This window comes from Macrotis lagotis, chromosome 1, assembly GCF_037893015.1.
Source record: "Macrotis lagotis isolate mMagLag1 chromosome 1, bilby.v1.9.chrom.fasta, whole genome shotgun sequence".
NCBI lineage: Eukaryota > Metazoa > Chordata > Mammalia > Peramelemorphia > Peramelidae > Macrotis > Macrotis lagotis.
The window spans coordinates 867,952,786-867,970,346 of NC_133658.1; the positions used below are offsets into that span (position 1 = coordinate 867,952,786).

Genomic DNA, 17,561 nt, shown 5'->3' on the forward strand with positions numbered 1-17,561 from the left:
GCTAGGTGGCGCAGTGGATAGAGCACCGACCCTGGGGTAAGGAGGACCTGAGTTCAAATTCGGTCTCAGACACTTAATAATAATGACCTAGCTGTGTGGCCTTGGGCAAGTCACTTAACCCCACTGCCTTGCAAAAACTAAAAAAACAAAAAAAAATAGTTTGTCAACTAATAAGTCTCTAGCGTTTAGGAGAGAAAAGCAGGCATTGAAGCAGGATGTAAGCGGATCCTATTTGCTCGGACCATCCCTAACAAAAGTTGAATTAGCATCAAAGCACCAAGATTAATCTTCATTCTTATCCCCGGTCTCCCAGTTTCTAAATAACGTGGGCGGCGGATTAAGAGGCTGCCACTCCTTGGCCAATCAGTGAGTGGGAGGGCGGAGCCACGAGAGCGCGGCCTCCCCCCTCAGCCAATCGGTGGGCAGGAGGGCGGAGCCCGCCAGCCGGCCTGGTCCGCCCCGGCGCATTGGAGGCCGCCCGGGAGCGCCGTCTCCGCGGCTCCGCTCCTGCCGGCCTCGGCGAGCTCGGCCCCGGTCCGGGCGAACCTGGCCGTGGGCCCGGTGGCCGCGTCCGGCGCGCTCGGGGCTGGGGCTGGTGCCCAGGGAGGGCCGCCGCTGGGGCGGCACACGGTGCCAGGTGGGAAGGCGGGGGGCGCCAGGCTTCTCCCAGGCCGGTTCTCCGGCCCACGGAGCCGGCCGCGGGCGCACACGGGGAAAGCGGGCCAGGGCACGGCCTTCGGCCGGGGGACCCGGCCCAGAGGATGGGGACCAGGCCCAGCTCGGAGGTGCCGCTCGGTCTTCCCGCCCGAGCCCGCAGCGCCGGCCCCCTTGGGGGCGGAGCCGATCCCGCCCCTGAGGCTGTGACGGCGGAGGGGAGGCCGGGCCCGGGATGGGGCCTCGCTCGGCCGCCGCGGCGGGCCCGGCCCCAGTCGGACGCCGAGCCGCGCCATGGCTTCTCTCGGGGCCCGGGCGGCGCGGCTCCGCGGCGGGTGGGGGGCGCCGGGGCTGGCGCTGCTGGCGGCCCTGGCCGCGGCCTCCCCCCGCTACAGGCCGGACTGGGAGAGCCTGGACGCGCGGCCGCTGCCCGCCTGGTTCGACGAGGCCAAGTTCGGCGTGTTCGTGCACTGGGGCGTGTTCTCGGTGCCCGCCTGGGGCAGCGAGTGGTTCTGGTGGCACTGGCAGGGCCGGCACGAGCCCATGTACGAAGCCTTCATGAAGCTGCACTACCCGCCGGGCTTCGCCTACCCGGACTTCGGCCCCCAGTTCGGGGCCAGCTTCTACGACCCCGCGCGGTGGGCCGACCTGTTCGAGGCGTCCGGGGCCAGGTGAGGCGGCGCGGGGCCGGGGCCTGGGGCCAGGACCGGGGCCGGGACCGGGGCCAGGTGAGGCGGCGCGGGGCCGGGGCCGGGGCCGGGGCCAGGTGAGGCGGCGGCGCGGGGCCGAGGCCGGGGCCGGGGCCGGGGCGCCTGACAGAGATCCCCGCCCGATCCCCGGCTTCGCTCGGATAAGAAGGCTGAGGATGCCGGGGGGGGGGAGGGGGTCCCCAGTGAATGACAGGTCCTGGGCTGGAACTCGGGTCTCTGGATCCCAAGTCCAAGACTCCGCCCTCGGCAGCACCCGGAAAACATAAGGGCTTAGGGGCCGGAAGCCTAGAGCTCCCCCGGTCCTGATCTGACATGGCCTCGGCTCTTCCCAGCCGGGTGACCCTGTTTGCCTCAGTTTCCTCATCCGTACAATGAAGGGAGTGAAGTCACTTCAGGATCTTTGCGGAGAAAAGATGGTGTCCGGAAGAACTGGACACACCTGAGAGCAACAGCGCCCCGGGGCGGAGGTGGAGAAGTGTGGTTGCCCCCAGTTGACAAATGAAGTTACTGAGGCTTAGAGAAGGGAAGTAGCCGCAGGCCCTTGGGTGCTCTTTGATGCTCCTCTCTCTGTACCTGCTTCTGGGGATGTACCTGAGATCTAGTTAGGAGATAGCTTGGGGCCCCGAGGAGCTTGGCTCTGACTCCTTTTGGGAGCACCCCACCTCTTAGCTTCAGGTTTTTCTTCATAGATCCAGAACTAAAAGGGATCTGTTCCTGGGTAATCAAAGAGGTTACACTCTTAAATTTACTAGTAAGGAAACAAAAATACAGCTCCCGCTCCAGAAGTGACACCTCAAGGGCATAATCCCACCTTCTCCCGCTTTTGTAGACTCCCTAGACTATTCTAGCCTTTACTTCTCTCCTTGATTCTCTTCCCTCCCCCACTCCCACCAGAGTTCTCTCTTTTGGCTATTCTGGACACCTTCCTCTCTCAACTTAGTTCCATTTCCCCTTTTCTTTCTGTGTTCTTTTACCAAAGAAGGATGAGGGCTTCGCTCCTGCAGTAGAAAGATGAACTGAGGAAAACTGGGCAGAAGTTGATGCCGTCCACATCTTTAAGTTATAGAATCCTGAGAGCCACTGTGAGCCCATCATGTGACCCATGAGTAAACTGAATAGCCTTTCCTGGTCCCCCCCTTAATGATACAATAGCACCTTCCCTCTGTGATCTCCAACTTATCCCTGTCTAGAGTTGTACAGAGTTATTTCCATGTTGTCTCCCCCATAAACCTGTAAGCTCCTAAATGGGAGGGACTGTCTTTGTTTAATGACTGTAAACTCCTAAATGGAAGGGACTACTTTTCTTTGTATCCTCAACACTTCACACAGTGCTTGTCATACAGTACATGCTTAATAATTGCTTTGGCTGTCAAAGAGGTGACTTAATCAGTCATGAAGCCAGCAAGTTTCTTTGTCTCTGAACTTTTATTTCCTTATGCTGTTATAAAATAGGGGAAAAAAAGAAACTTATTCCTTAAGGTTATTGTAAAGCTCACATTGGGTGTGGAGAAACTGGAGAGGGTCCAGGAAGGCAGCCAGGCTTTGAGCCCAAACCATATGGGGATCAGTTGGAAGAATTGAACTGGGCAGGGCCAGACATTGAGGCCAACTGATTTACTTGATGGCTTTGTTCTCATATATGATGGGGTCCCTCATGGAGCAGATGGAAGAATTGAACTGGGCAGGGCCAGACATTGAGGCCAGCCGATATACTTGATAGCTGTGTTCTCATATATGATGGGGTCCTTCATGGAGCAGACTGTTTGGTTTAATAAAAGGGTTGAAGTTTCAAAGAAATCAGTTTGTGCTTAAGATCAGGAAAGTCACTCGCTATTAATTCATGAACTGTGCAGACAGGGAAAGGGCTGCCCCAAGGGAGGGTGAGTCCCCAGCCTTGGAAATCTATGAGCTGCAGCTGGTTATAGTAAGGATAGAAAAGAAATGACTTAGCAGGATTTTTACACTTCTTTATGTCATGGACCCTTTTGGCAATCTGGTAAAACTTGCAGATAGCTTCTTAGAGTGTATTTAGATGCAGATTGTAAAGTCCATAGGATTACTAAGGAAACTATATTAGAATGAAGCTACCTTTTATTTGAATCCAGATTAATCTCAGATTAAGAACTAAGAATCCCTTCTCTTAGGGTAGATTCAATGGCTCCTCAAATCCCCTCCAATTGGCAAATAGTTATTAGTTTTGCCTATAGATACTTGCAAGGTTAAGTCAACCTGATAGTCATTAACCGTGTATAAGCACCTACAATGGACCAGACAGTGTCTTTATTGTCCTTATTATGTGTGTTTGTATGTGTGTGTGTATAAAACACAGAATATGAACCACTCCATACAGTTAAGTTATATACAAGATAAATAGGAAAAAATCAATAGATGGAAGGTACTAAACTGAAAGGCCAGGTGGCAGAGATGAAGATTGTAAGAGAGTCAGAAAGCCATCAGTGTGGAAGGTTGGACTTGAACCAGGCTGCTCTCTCTGGTCCTTAGTCCTTTACTATGTCCTCTCCCTGATTTTCCTCCTCCTTGCAAGAATGGGATTTGAATCCTTTGCTCCTAATTTCTGTGCTTTTCTGAACACTCCCTAGTCTACTTGTCTATAAAACATAATAAAAAATCCTTCAGTGATCTCTTCATACAGTGACAGCCTCAGGCAGCTGTTCACATCGTCACATATTAGAAAGTTGCTCATATTTCTCATATCATTTAAAATGATCCACATTCACATAGAACTGACCATTTATGTGACCCGGAAGCTAGCTTAATGAAATTTTGTAATGTTTGGGATGTGTCTTAAATTTCTTCCCTACCCTGGCCCTTGATCCAGTCTACAAATGAGAAATGAAGCAACCTCATCTGGCCCAACCTTGTCATTTTACAAATGAAAAAACTGAGGCATGTAGCGGTTAAATGACCTTCTCAAAGTTCCAAGCCTGAGATTTACTCCCAGGCACTGACTCCAAACATCTTTATGCCTTTTCATCTTCTCTTCTACTGAGAGATAGTATGACCTGGTGGATAAAATTTTGGACTGAAGGGGGGGCAGGGGAAGAGTCTGAGAATGCCCTTTTTCCCAATCTTGCCCTTGTCATTTACTTAACTCTGTACTTCACCAAGTCATTTCTTTCTGCCTTGGTTTATTTATCTGTATTGTAAAATTGAATATTATCTAATCATGCTCATGAAAAGATACATAAATGTGTTTTGCAAGGTTTAAATCCATTTATAAATGCCAACTGTCATTCTTGCATAAATTTAGAAGAAGGGTTTTTAATCTTTTTTTGTGTCCTGGGCCCTTTGTCAAACTGGTGAAGCCAATGGACCTCTTCTCACAATATTTTTTTTAATTTTATTTATTTAAGGCAATTGGGTTAAGTGACTTGCGCAAGGTCACACAGCTAGGTAATTATTAAGTGAGGCCAAATTTGAACTCAGGTCCTCCTGACTCCATGGCCGGCACTCTATCCGCTGCACCACCTAGCCACCCTACAATAATTTTTTAAATCCACAAAATAGGATTTCAAAATAGACCAGTTATTAAAATATATTTGTCAAAATTATTTTTAAAAACCAAGTCCACATAGACCAGGTTAAGAACTTCTTGTTTAATGCAATAAATGTATAGGATCTCCTGTCCTCCAAATAACCTTCCACCATAAGACCTTTTGAAAAGAAAATCAAGAAGGATGGTTTTCCTTCATAGCTCATGCTTCTATTCCCTAGTTATATTCAGTTTGGTCTTATTCTCTTAGGGATGGAAGGGGTCACTAAGACCAGCTAGGCCAGCTTCCTTCTTTCATAGATGAAGTATTAAGGGCCCAATAAAGTTAAGGACTTTGTACAAAGTCAGCCAAAGTTACAGCCATCCAGGCCCAGAATGACTAGCTTTATGCTCCTGGTATCCAGGATTCTTCCTAGGCTTCCACATTGCTTTTTCTACAAAGAGAAACAGTAACTGCCAACTCTAGATTTGTCTTTTCAAGGTAGATAAAGTGCTAAAAGGAACAGATGACAACTGAGGGGAGAGCTGGTAAACACTCAGTTCTAATCCATGTCATTAGGAAATTCAATAAAAGTCAACTGAAGTATATATTCCAAGCAAATCAGTTTATTAAGAATGACACACACCTATAATTGTTAACAAAACAAGTCAGACTTAACACCTCAATTGACCTGTTCAGTGAAGGGGAGGGGAAGGTGACAGTGATGGAAACCCTCTTTATTGACACACAGGAAAGAAAGAGATCTAGGAACATTAGAGTTGGCTACAGTAAGAAAAGTAGATTGGCCTTCAACTGTGACTAATCATGCTCCTCTCCAACATGTAAGGAAGGTTCATTATTTTAAGGAATTCATCTACCTCTTGTAATCTTGTTTAGGAGATCAATATTCCCAAGCTTGCTGACCTTTTGAGGAGATGAAATCTCCTGTAACTACAGAACAGTCAAGGCCTGAGACATATCTTTTGGGGAGGGCTGTCCAAAGCAGTGCTGCAGCCCTGCTGTGGGTTTACTGAATGCTTTAGTAACCAAAGTCAAGCTACTAGAGTTCTCACTAAAATGGCAAATGAAAATATTGTCTATAGTTTCAATAAAAAAAATGTTCAAAGTAAGATTGGATAGCTCTGCTTTAGGAGAATGGCACCAAGTTCAATTGGTTGAGGCATGCAGACCAGAAGCAGGTGTCCCAGGGGCTAAGTACATGACTAGTAACAAGTTTTCTTTTCAACCCCATCTTTAAACTAACTCCCAAAGGAAGGCAGAATTCCTAAGCTTAACTCGAGGCTGAAGAAAATGTAGAGCAATTATACAAAATGGGGCAGTTACACAGAATAGAACCAGTTATTAGATGATATAGAATAATTTTAATTCCCCCACTACACCCCCTTTGCCTCCCCCAGCAAGTTAGTAGAGAGTTCAGGACAGCTCCCACCTTGGGGATGCCATCACAAAATTTAAAGACTGAAATAGTCACCTTCTCCTTGACCATCAGACATTCTTAAGTCTCAAAGATAATTTTGAGAATTTGAAAAGCCTACATTTTCCTTGGGGTGAACATTCCCTTTCCCCATTTAGACTGCATTCCTTCCTGCTATCACCTAATGCTGGTTTTCTCATGATGAGCTCTCAGGCTGGTTCCAGTTAACAGAAATGTTACTGTGGTCTCCTTGAAGCCTCACCAACTTTAAAGGACCAATCATCTCTTGGGTCTCAGTTACTGAGTCTGCCTTTAGGAGCCCAGGTTTATGTCCCAAGCACAGAAGGGGAAGTTCTCTATGAAGGGCCCCAGAACCTTCCTTTGTCCAGATGTTCTCCCACCAGCAAACCCAGAAGTTCCTTTTAAAGCCACCATTGTTGAGAATCTTTAAGGAAGATACTGTTCCCCTTATAAAGTAGAAAGACAAACATTCTGTTAAGGCAGAATTTTTTTTAATTTCTAATACAAAATTTATTTTTTCCCCAATTACACATAAGGTAGGAATTATTGTGAGGCAGATTTGGGAAAAAATTTCCCTACCCTGAGAGCCATCCACAAACGGCCTGGTCTGTCTGCCTACTACTTCCCCCTGCCTGGAGACCTTCAGCAGAACCTGGAAAACTACTTGTCAGCTATATTGTTGCCCTACCAGATGGAGGTGACCCCCAACTCTGACCTGCAACTCTATAGGAACCCTAACAATGTGTGTAGAATTAAGCTTTCCACAACATGAAGGCCAGAGAAGAAACCACAAATTGCTGGTAGCCTCTTCTTTTGTTCACATTCCATTTGCTAAGCATTTATTTAGCACCTTCTATTTCTGTATGCCAGCCCCTGGAGATATAAAGGTAAAAATGTTTGCATTTCACTTGAAGTGGTATATACATAACTGGGTATATATCTGGCTTTGACTTCCACAGATATGTGGTCCTGACCAGCAAGCATCATGAAGGCTATACACTCTGGCCCAGTCCTACATCTTGGAACTGGAATTCTATGGATGTGGGACCACACCGAGATCTAGTGGGTGAACTAGGAACTGCCCTTCGAAAGAAGTGAGTGCATTTGTTTTTTATTAGCCCTGGATTCCCCTTTGCTGACTCCAGTCTCTTGCAGATTTTCTCATCTTGTCCCCTTGGCTTTCCCAAGTAACTAAAGATAATACAGCTTCTATAATCTACATCAGAGATTTGCTTGGAGGAAGGAGGAGGATAAAACTTAACAAAAATGAATATTGAAAACTATCTCTACATATAATTGAAAAAAATTAACTAAAAACAATCATACTCTGCATCATGGTCTGATTGTCCCCCACTATTATTATTCCCAGGCTCTATGATCAGATCCTACTTTTCTGGAAGTGTTTGGAGGCATACTGTTTGTTTTTGTTTTTGTAAGGCAATGGGGTTAAGTGATTTGCCTAAGGTCACTCAGCTAGGTTATTAAATGTCTAAGGCGGTATTTGAACTCAGGTCCTCCTGTGTCCAGGGCCAGTGCTCTATCCACTTCGCCACCTAGCTGCCCCTAGACAATAGTTGAGGGTTTCATGGACTGGGCCGCTAGTAGGTACAGTGGATGGAGTACCAGATCTGAAGTCAGGAAAACTCATCTTCCTAAGTTCAAATCTGACCTGACACTAGCTGACCCTGGGCAAGTCACTTAACCCTGTTTGCCTCAGGGCAAATGAGCTGGAGAACAGAATGAAATGTAAAAACCAAACCTGTATCTTCTACCAAAAAAAACTTCAGGTGAGGTCACAAAGAATCAAACATTTCTGAAATGACTGAATAACAAGAACATCAGAAACAAAGCTTAGCATACATCAATCAGTGTGAACAGTGGCCCAGATAGTTAATGTATTCCTGGATAGAATTGGCTGCCTTCCACAAGGTGAGGTCTTCCTCAGAAGCTAGACGACTATTTATTAGCTTGGTCTTAGTAAAGTTTCTTGTCCTGGATGACTTGGGCTAATGGTGCTGAAAAGTTGCTTTTGAGTATTTGATTCTGTGATCCTTGTAGATTTTGCCATAACATACCCACTCTGCTTCTGGCACTTTCCATCTTTGCCTTTGTCCTGAGAAAGATTAGAACTTGAGTTAGAGCTAGAGTAAGGGGATTCAAATATCAGAGCTTCCTTCCTTCTTCGGTGTTTGAAGAACTGCTCCCCAAAGCATTAGCAACTCCCTACTTACATCTGGGACATCAGATGTTCTCAAACTTTTGTTTTGGGACTCTTTTACAATCTTAAAAATTATTGAGGACCTCCAAGTTTTTATTTGATTTATTTTGTCTTATGAGTTTTGTTTTTCTATCAATAGTTACTATAATAAAAATTAAAATACCTTGCTGTTATGAAAATAGTTCTGGCCTCTTGGAACCACCTCCCTCCTCCCAAAAAAAAGGGGAGGTGGGGAGAGGAGGAAGTCTAAACACCTAAGCTATTTAAACTTAGGCTGCTAAGTGGCTCAGTGGATAAAGTACCAGGCTTGAGTTAGGAAAACCTGAGTTCAAATCAGGCTTCAGACAGCTGTGTTACCCTGAGAAAGTCATTTAATCTCTCTTTGTCTTGAATCACTAGAGAAGGAAATAGCAAACCACTTCAGTATCTTTGCTAAGAAAACTTTTGGATGGTATTGATGCAACTAAACACAACAACAAAATTTAAACTTAATGGAGGGCAAGAACCATCAACCTTAAATTCCTCACTATGGAGACCCTACCTTAACTGTCTTATAGGAAATCATTTGTAAACAGAGTAGAAGCATTTTCTTAAAATCTAGAACGCACTAGAATGAGGGAGTTAGCTGGGAAGAAATGAAAGACTGGGAATATAGATCTTTTTACAGATGGAAAAATTATATGACTTTGTAAACTTGTCCAAATTTGCGTAGATCACTTAAAGTGAGGGGACAAATATTATTGCTAACAGTGTTCTCTAAGGGCATTTTAACTGTATTTCTTTGGTTATGTACTTTAAAGTACTTCTTTGTGGGGCAGCTAGGTGGTGCAGTGGATAGAGCACCGGCCCTGGAATCAGGAGTACCTGAGTTCCAATCCAGCCTCAGACACTTAATAATTACCTAGCTGTGTGGCCTTGGGCAAGTCACTTAACCCCACTGCCTTGCAAAAACCCAAAATTTAAAAAAAAAATTTAAAAAGTATTTCTTTGTAATTCAAGAAACCCTTGAAATAAATCATATAATACATATTTGTGGTCAATGAATTGAATTCCTGCAGTGAGACTCACTACAGCAAATATCTGCACTGAAAAAATTAAAATTTGTTTCAGATTGTAATCCCCAATCTGTCAGTTCCATATTGTATAATATTAATTCTCGATAGTTATTTTTAAGTTTTTTTTCATTCCTTGTGAGTAATTCTGTTTTCTGCTTTATCTTTTTAGGAATATCCGTTATGGACTGTACCATTCACTCCTGGAGTGGTTTCATCCCTTCTATCTTTTTGACAAGGAAAACAACTTTACAACCCAGAAGTTTGTCAGTACCAAGGTCCTGCCAGAAATGATTGATCTTGTGAACAGGTAAGAACTCTCTGACCTTCAGTTTTCATACTCTGTAAAACTGAGTTGGTGCATGTGTACTACTCTTCCCATCTTGTGGGACTTAAAATACCTTAAAGGCCTAGAGAAATGGGAGGTTCAGACAGTTGTTTTTTGTTTTTGTTCTTGTTGTTGTTCAGAAATATTCTCTTAGGGGACAGTCATTCCTTTGAGCTCTGGGTACAACCTTACTTAAGGAATAAGGTCAAGGTCTTCCTATACCTCCAAGACACCAAAAGTTTCTATGGATGAAAGGGCTAGAGTAAGCCAGCTGGTGCTGCCCTAGGAAAAGAGAATGGGTTCAGGAATTGCATTCTGTGGTTACAGAGCCCCCTCCTCTTCTTTTTCTTTGCCAAGTATGTTACTCCCTTAGTGTAGGGATCTCCTAGTGAAGAGCTTTCTTTCCAAGGCAGACAGCATCTTCTTACAGAGTATGCAGAGATGAAGCAGCTTACCAGGTTCACATGGCCAGTATGGTCCGGTATGGCAGGACTCAAACCCAGATCCTCCTGATTCTAAGATAGCTCTGTGACATGCTGCCCCTCTACAAACTCAGCATCCAAGATTTTAGCCATATGTAGCAAGAGAGTGGTCTAGTCCTAGTGTTAGAGATGAGAGTAGTAGTAAGATTTAAACAGTGGAATTCCTTTACTGAGGTTTTTGGTTCTTCATAAATGGCTTAAGCCTGGGTTAGACCTACTCTGGGTGTCTTGACTGCCAGTCCACTGCTGGGTCACCTAGACCCCACTGCTGCTCTAGATTGTAAAGACTCCTCAGCCATGTTACCCTTCCACATATCTTCCAGATACAAACCTGACCTGATCTGGTCTGATGGAGAATGGGAAGCCACTGACACTTACTGGAATTCCACTGAGTTCCTTGCCTGGCTATACAATGACAGCCCTGTTATGGTAGGTGCCTGGTGAATGACCGGTTGTGACAGTAGAAGGTGTAGTGAGCCAGAGTTTGGAACCAACTATATCCTTACTTCCCCTTCTTGATTTATCAGGAGAAAAAAAAGAATTCTGGATGAGGAAATAAGGAAGATGGAGGCTACTATGGGAATATTATGTGGAACTGGGGAAGAGTAAGGAATTCAAGTTCCTGTACAATCACATTGTGTTTAGCAGATGATGAATTGTTCCCTAGCATGTAATTTTAAGAGACTTGCAGAACAGCCCTTTAGTTCTGGGGCAGAATCACTGAATGGGCCATAGATTAGAAATGTAAACGTCATTTCATTTTAGCCAGTGATGTTTCATGCAATGCCTACTATATGCAGATTATATTGATAAGGGGAAATTAATGCCATGTATACAACTATAATAGAAAATAATCTATATGATCCATGTATAGAATGCATCCCAATAGTTTCGGAAGGATAGCAAAGGATCTTTATAGGACTAGAACCCTGGGTTGAATCTAGCAAGATGAGATGAATAGGGGTGAATATCAAGCCTTCACTTGAGTATAGAATGTCATCTTCACCAGCGTAAGATGGGGTAAGGATGAACAGACACCCAAGTATTCTGAAAAGGACTAGGTGATTTCACTAGACTGGAGGATTCATGTGGATCAGAAAAGTGAATATGAGAGGGAGAGAAAGAAAAAGTTAATGGGATCTTGGGTTGTATTATGAGGGCCTGAGCTTCTGAAAATGGGGAGGTTAGAGTCCTATTCTATGGTCCTCTTCAGATCTCACCTGGAGGATCTTGTTCTGTTTGGGATACCAGAGCTTATAAGGACAAGGATAAGGTAGATAAGCTAAGATAGTGAAGGGTTGCACTTGCTTGTCATATGAGGACCAAGGTAAAGAAGGGGACTTCTGTAACTTTACTTAGCAGAATCCCTTGCCAAGTCAGTTTAAGAAAGTCCAGTAGATTTGCTTTTACAGTTACATTTTATAACCACAGGAATCCATGGGGTTCCATCAGTGATGACTCAACTCTTCCATTCTTCATTTTTAGGATCAAATTGTGGTTAATGATCGATGGGGCAAAGGCACTGGGTGTAAACACGGAGGCTACTTTAACTGTCAGGACAAATACAGGCCAACGACTGTTCCAAAACACAAGTGGGAGATGTGCACCACCCTTGATAAATATTCCTGGGGATATCGACGAGACATGAAGAGCAATGACATTATGACTGATTTAGAAATCATTTCGGTAAGAGCTGCTTTGGCTTTGGTCTCCTGAACCAGGATGGAGAGGGAGGATGTGAAGAGACAGTGGGAGTCAGGAGACAGTGAGGTTCAGATATTAGCTATACGATCTCTTTGGGATGCTTTTCTCATCTGTACAGTTAGAAGAGGTATCTGTATTTATCTGGTATCTGACATTTTGTGTTGAAAGTCTTCTACCTAGCTCTGAAATTGTGAGTCCTAGTGCAGTTAGGTGGCATAGTAGATAGAGTACCGGAGTCAAGAGGGCCTGAGTTCAAATCCAGCCTCAGACACTTAATAATTATCTAGTTGTGTGACCTTGGGCAAGACACTTAATCCCATTGCCTTGGGAAAAAAAAAAGAAATTGTGAGTTCTAAGGACTCTCTGTTCTGAAATTCTATGCTCCTGCTCAAGACCTTTTGAATTCTAAGCATCTTTTTCCCAGTTCTGACACCCTCTTCTCTATGAAGCCTGAACACTCCTGTGCCTCCCTTCCAATCCACTATACATATTTCTGTATCATCCATTTTGGATTTGTAATGTATATATCAATACATACTTCGTATCTTCCCCAATGTAGTGGAAATTCCTTTTGAGTAAGGATAATGTCATTCTTTTGTCCAGTAGCCATCTCTTTATGACCCCATATGAGGTTTTCTTAGCAAAAATCCTGAATAATTCTTCCTCCTGCTCATTTGATAGCTGAGGAAAGTGAGGCAAACAGTTAAGTGACTTGTCCAGGATCACTCACATAGCTAGAAAGTGTTCCTCTTGTGTCATTTTTTACTTGTATTGCCACCAGGCAATATCACACTTGTCATGTAGAAGGTAAAAAAAGCTTAATTGGTTTGCTTGAGGTCCCTACCAACTTGAACTTACTGTGTTCTAAGGACCATTGTAAATCTGAGATGCTGAATCCACTTTGCTATATGATTCTGACCCCTGTGATCTCTAAGGGCCTAAGAAATAGAGAATGTACCCCAGGCTGTTTGTTGTTGTTTTTTGCTTGTTTGTTTGTTTTTAGTTTTTGCAAGGCAATGGGGTTAAGTGGCTTGCCCAAGGCCATAGGGCTAGGTAATTATTAAGTGTCAGAGGCCAGATTGGAACTCAGGTACTCCTTGACTCCAAGGCCAGTGCTCTATCCACTGCGCCACCTAGCCGCCCCTGTTTGTTGTTTGTTGTTGTTTTTTAAGATTTATTAATTTCTAGGTCAAGGCACTTCTGTTTCTTCTTTCCAGGAACTAGTTTTTGTTGTGAGTCTTGGAGGCAATTATCTGCTCAATGTTGGACCAACAAAAGATGGAATCATTGTCCCCATCTTTGAAGAAAGACTTCGTACTGTAGGAAGTTGGCTAAAAACCAATGGGGAAGGAATCTATGCTTCTACGCCATGGAGGGTGCAAATTGAGAACACCACCATCACCATATTGTAAGTTGCCCCCTCCACATTTGATTGGATCACAGGGTTTATTATTCTTTCCCAAATGAAGATCCCTCTTATATCCAGACACAACCTAGTACAACCTATATCCTACATAGCTTCCCCAGGAGGCTGAGCCCAACAATTTTCAGGTTAAACCCTTCTGAACATACATTCATAAAGGAATCAGCAAATTTTGGCAGTCAGTCTAGCTTTCTTTGTGCTGTGGACAACTTTGGCTGGCCATCCTCTTCCAAGATGAGTGCAGAAAACATGCATCTACATATTTTAATATGCATTTTATTAAATGCATGACTATGCCAAGGATTATACAGGAAATCAATTATATTGTAATAGGCATGCAGTCATCCCACTTGCATCCATATGCATCAACCCCAGGATCAGAGCCCCTGCTCTAATAAAAAACCCTTGATAGAATTTGTTCTATCCTCCCTAGGTAGGAGTTCTAGTCTTAAAAAATAACAGGGAAAAAAATGTCTCAAAGGCAGAATGATATGAGAAAGAATATACCATATTGGAAGTCAAGAGATCTGAGTTTTTGAGGCTCAGCTTTGATAATTTTATATATACATACACACATATACACAAATAAAAAAATTATATTTTTTTTTTAAAAGGAGAAGGGTGGGGCAGCTAGGTGGCCCAGTGGATAGAGCACCAGCCCTGGAGTCAGGAGTACCTGAGTTCAAATCCGGTCTCAGACACTTAATAATTACCTAGCTGTGTGGCCTTGGGCAAGCCACTTAACCCCATTGCCCTGCAAAAAAAAAAAAAAGAAGGCTTGATTAAACAAATCTCCAAGGGTTGAAAGTTCCATGACCTTCATCACTTCTAGTCACATTAGGTCTTTGAAGAACATCATCTGGTCTTTGGCTCAGAGGGAAATTCTGAACTCTTGATGGTCTCTATAGAGCTTCCTCATCCTTCTTCATTTCCTACCTAAAGCCTCTTAAGATGCACTAGCTTTCTTCCCTTGGTCCAAGATCCTATTTGCTTTTAGCTGTTCTTTTCCTGTGAGTAGACAGGTGTTCAAGTCAAAGGCCATGGAACACAAGCTGGGAATAAAGTTGGAAAGATGACATTTTCTTAACTCTAAAATGCATTTGAAGTCCCTTTCCTGCCCTCTGGAATCCTAAAGATGTTCTGTCAGTCAAGTGACAGAAAGAACTTGCTGATTAGTTTACCTTGTAATCACCTGGAGAAGTGTTGGGTAAATTGAGGAAGGAAGAGCTCTGTTTAGAAAGGAAAGCTGAAGGGGAATGTTATCAGCTTCTGAATTCACAGGAACTGAATCCAGATAATGGACTCTTGAACTGGATAAGTGCTTCAGAATATGTTGTTCCATTTGAATAAACTTGTGATGACTGTCTTCTGCAGTTACACCACAAAGGAATCTGCTGTGTATGCCTTCTTCAACTCATGGCCTCACTCTGGAGTGCTCCCACTGACCTCCCCTGTCCCAACAAATATGACAAAAGTAAGTAGCCTTACCAGTGTTGTGAAAAGAGCTTTCTAGCCTTGGAACCATTAGCAAAGTTCGAAAATCCCCTCAAGCAAAGCTATCAAATTCATGAGGCTGCTTATAATTTATAAAAATACATAGTGTTCATTTGTGGTTTTTCTAAGTCAATATGTAACCCCCAGAATCAATCTGAGTCTGACACTACTACTCTGGAGCCCCTTCCCTGGGTTTTCCTCCCTTTATGAGTCTTGGTTCCCTGGGATGGAAGGACTTCTATCATGCTCAGCACTTTACAGGAGTCATTTAGTCTGACATAGAGTTGTCAGCATGGTTCATAATTTTTCTTAAGAATTTTCTCTATCGGGGGTGGCTAGGTGGCATAGTGGATAAAGCAGTGGCCTTGGAGTCAGGAGTACCTAGGTTCAAATCCAGTCTCAGACACTTAATAATTACCTAGCTGTGTGGCCTTGGGCAAACCACTTAACCCTGTTTGCCTTAAAAAAAACTTAAAAAAAAAAGAATTTTCTCCATCAATTTGAGAAAATGCCTCATCCCATTTCTTTGCAGAAGTCAGTTTTTTTGGTTATATGATTGATTGATTTTGCTAGTGTTTTTTCTTCCTAAATATATGTTTACATATATTTATGTATATATGCTGATGATGTGAATTGCCCTAAGTCACACAGCATTAAAGCATTGCTACCCCCATTTTATAGGATTGAGAGGCATCCTCCTTTATTTAGCTGAGATCACCTAGCTAAAAAGTATTGGAGCCGTAACCAGATCTTTCAGCAGTCAGTCTGCTGCTCCCTTTACTACATCACTATGGAGGCTCCTGGGTGATGTAGCAGAGTCAGACTTGAGTCAGAAAGACCTCAGTGAATCCTGCCTTGGATACTCACTAAATGTGTGACCCTAAGCAAGTCACTAAAGCTCTTTCAACCTCTTTGCTCCTCTGTAAAATAGGATAATATAACACTTTCTCCAAGATTATTCTGAAGATCAAATGAGATAACATGTAAAGAACCTCATCAATTCCACCTAATATCTCTTTAGTCTTAATATCTCACAGTCTTATGTGCCAGATGATTTTAATTCTTGCATCAGCCATGAACTTGCTGTGCAACCTTGGACAAAAGACATATCCTCTCTGAGGCTCAATCTCCTTAGCTATCTGATGAGGAGAAGACCAGATCATGTCTAACATCCTCTCCTGCTCTGTTCTAGGGGCTTAGAGCTGCTTACATATAAAGGGAATGTCTTGTCTTATCTTTTCCTTTTTTTCTAGGTGAGTATGTTGGGAGTTCCAGGGTTTCTGGAGTGGTCACAAGACTTAATTGACCCAGGCCTCTTTATTCACCTGCCCCAACTGTCTCCAGATATTATAGAGATGAAAGTTTGGACCCTCAAACTAGAGGGAGTCAAGTGAAGATCATGTCCCACACCACACCAATGACTATGACTCTTTACTATTTGGATTTTTTTGCTCCTAAGATGTGAGCATGCAATAAATTGATTCCTCTCTTATTAACCAAAGGTGGGATTTTCTGACCTGTCTTAATCAAAGGACAATGCTCCCTGTTGATCTCAGTGGTACTTCTCAAGCCTCTGGTTTATAAACCTGCCCTGCCCTCCATGAAAGAAAGGTCTTTCAGGAAGATCTCCATGTATCCCTGTCCTTTTGCATATAGTTGACCTCAGAAATTATTGAGGATGGACCTCTCCTCTGCCTCCCCACTCTGTGCCAGATGACTTAGCAGGCACTAGAAGATAGAATTAGAAGAGGTTTGGCCAGGTAATGTCAAGTTTGTTTGATGTCAGCTGCTAATTGAAGAAACTTCCTCAAGTGTGAGTTTTTCCTGAAAAATGAGGATCCCAGCAAAATGTAACAATGAATGAGCAGGGGGAAAGGGTCCAGCTAGAGGGCAATGTTTATGATTTCAGCAACACCTTTCCAAGGGGACAAGAAGAGGATGGCATCCCTGGCTAGTCCTGGCTTAACATTTCTTAGACTTATGCCGACCACCAACCATGGCTCCATTAGAAAGCTGCAACTTGGGCAGCCAGGTGGCGCAGTGGATAGAGCACCGGCCCTGGAGTCAGGAGGACCTGAGTTCAAATCTGTCCTCAGACACTTAATAATTACCTAGCTGTGTGGCCTTGGGCAAGCCACTTAACCCCATTGCCTTGCAAAAAAAAACAAGAAAGCTCCAATTCTAATTAATTCTAATTCTAATCAATAGTTGGGAAGAGAATTAGTTGGAAGCTCTATCTTGAAGGTATACATGTGTCCAGGATTGTCAACTGTGGGTACTGGAGATTGTCCCTCTATAGAGCCAGTCTAGACCCTGTTAAAAGCCAAGACTGTTCATGCAGAGAGCTAGAGCAGGCTGTTCCCTAGTTCCCACTTCTTGATCCTGACAGTTCCCATAGAACAAACTAGAGGGATTCCTGCTACCTTGGGTAGGGAAGAAATGGGAAATGGACCAAAAGGATACTAGGTGACATCCATATCATGGAGGATTTGCTTTTGCTTGCATTCTAATCTGAAAAGCTACAAATATCACCATGTCACTTGCCA

At 43.8% G+C, this 17,561-nt stretch overlaps 1 protein-coding gene across 1 annotated transcript; it reads left to right on the forward strand.

The window, feature by feature from the left end:
• The first annotated feature begins 929 nt into the window (after window positions 1–929).
• On the forward strand, window positions 930–17,187 carry FUCA1 (alpha-L-fucosidase 1). Its single transcript, XM_074218136.1, has 8 exons — window positions 930–1,325; window positions 7,274–7,408; window positions 9,757–9,894; window positions 10,718–10,823; window positions 11,880–12,080; window positions 13,316–13,506; window positions 14,896–14,995; window positions 16,269–17,187. Exons 1-8 carry the CDS (start codon window positions 949–951, stop codon window positions 16,407–16,409), a joined length of 1,389 nt encoding a protein of 462 aa, XP_074074237.1. The 5' UTR covers window positions 930–948; the 3' UTR covers window positions 16,410–17,187.
• Window positions 17,188–17,561: the final 374 nt, after the last annotated feature.

Excerpts from the sequence above, each read along its gene's own strand:
- FUCA1 (XM_074218136.1), top strand. The coding sequence starts at position 949 with ATGGCTTCTCTCGGGGCCCGGGCGGCGCGGCTCCGCGGCGGGTGGGGG. Across the intron at positions 7,409-9,756 it reads GGAACTGCCCTTCGAAAGAA|GAATATCCGTTATGGACTGT; the intron begins GTGAGTGCATTT and ends TTATCTTTTTAG. Across the intron at positions 9,895-10,717 it reads ATGATTGATCTTGTGAACAG|ATACAAACCTGACCTGATCT; the intron begins GTAAGAACTCTC and ends CATATCTTCCAG.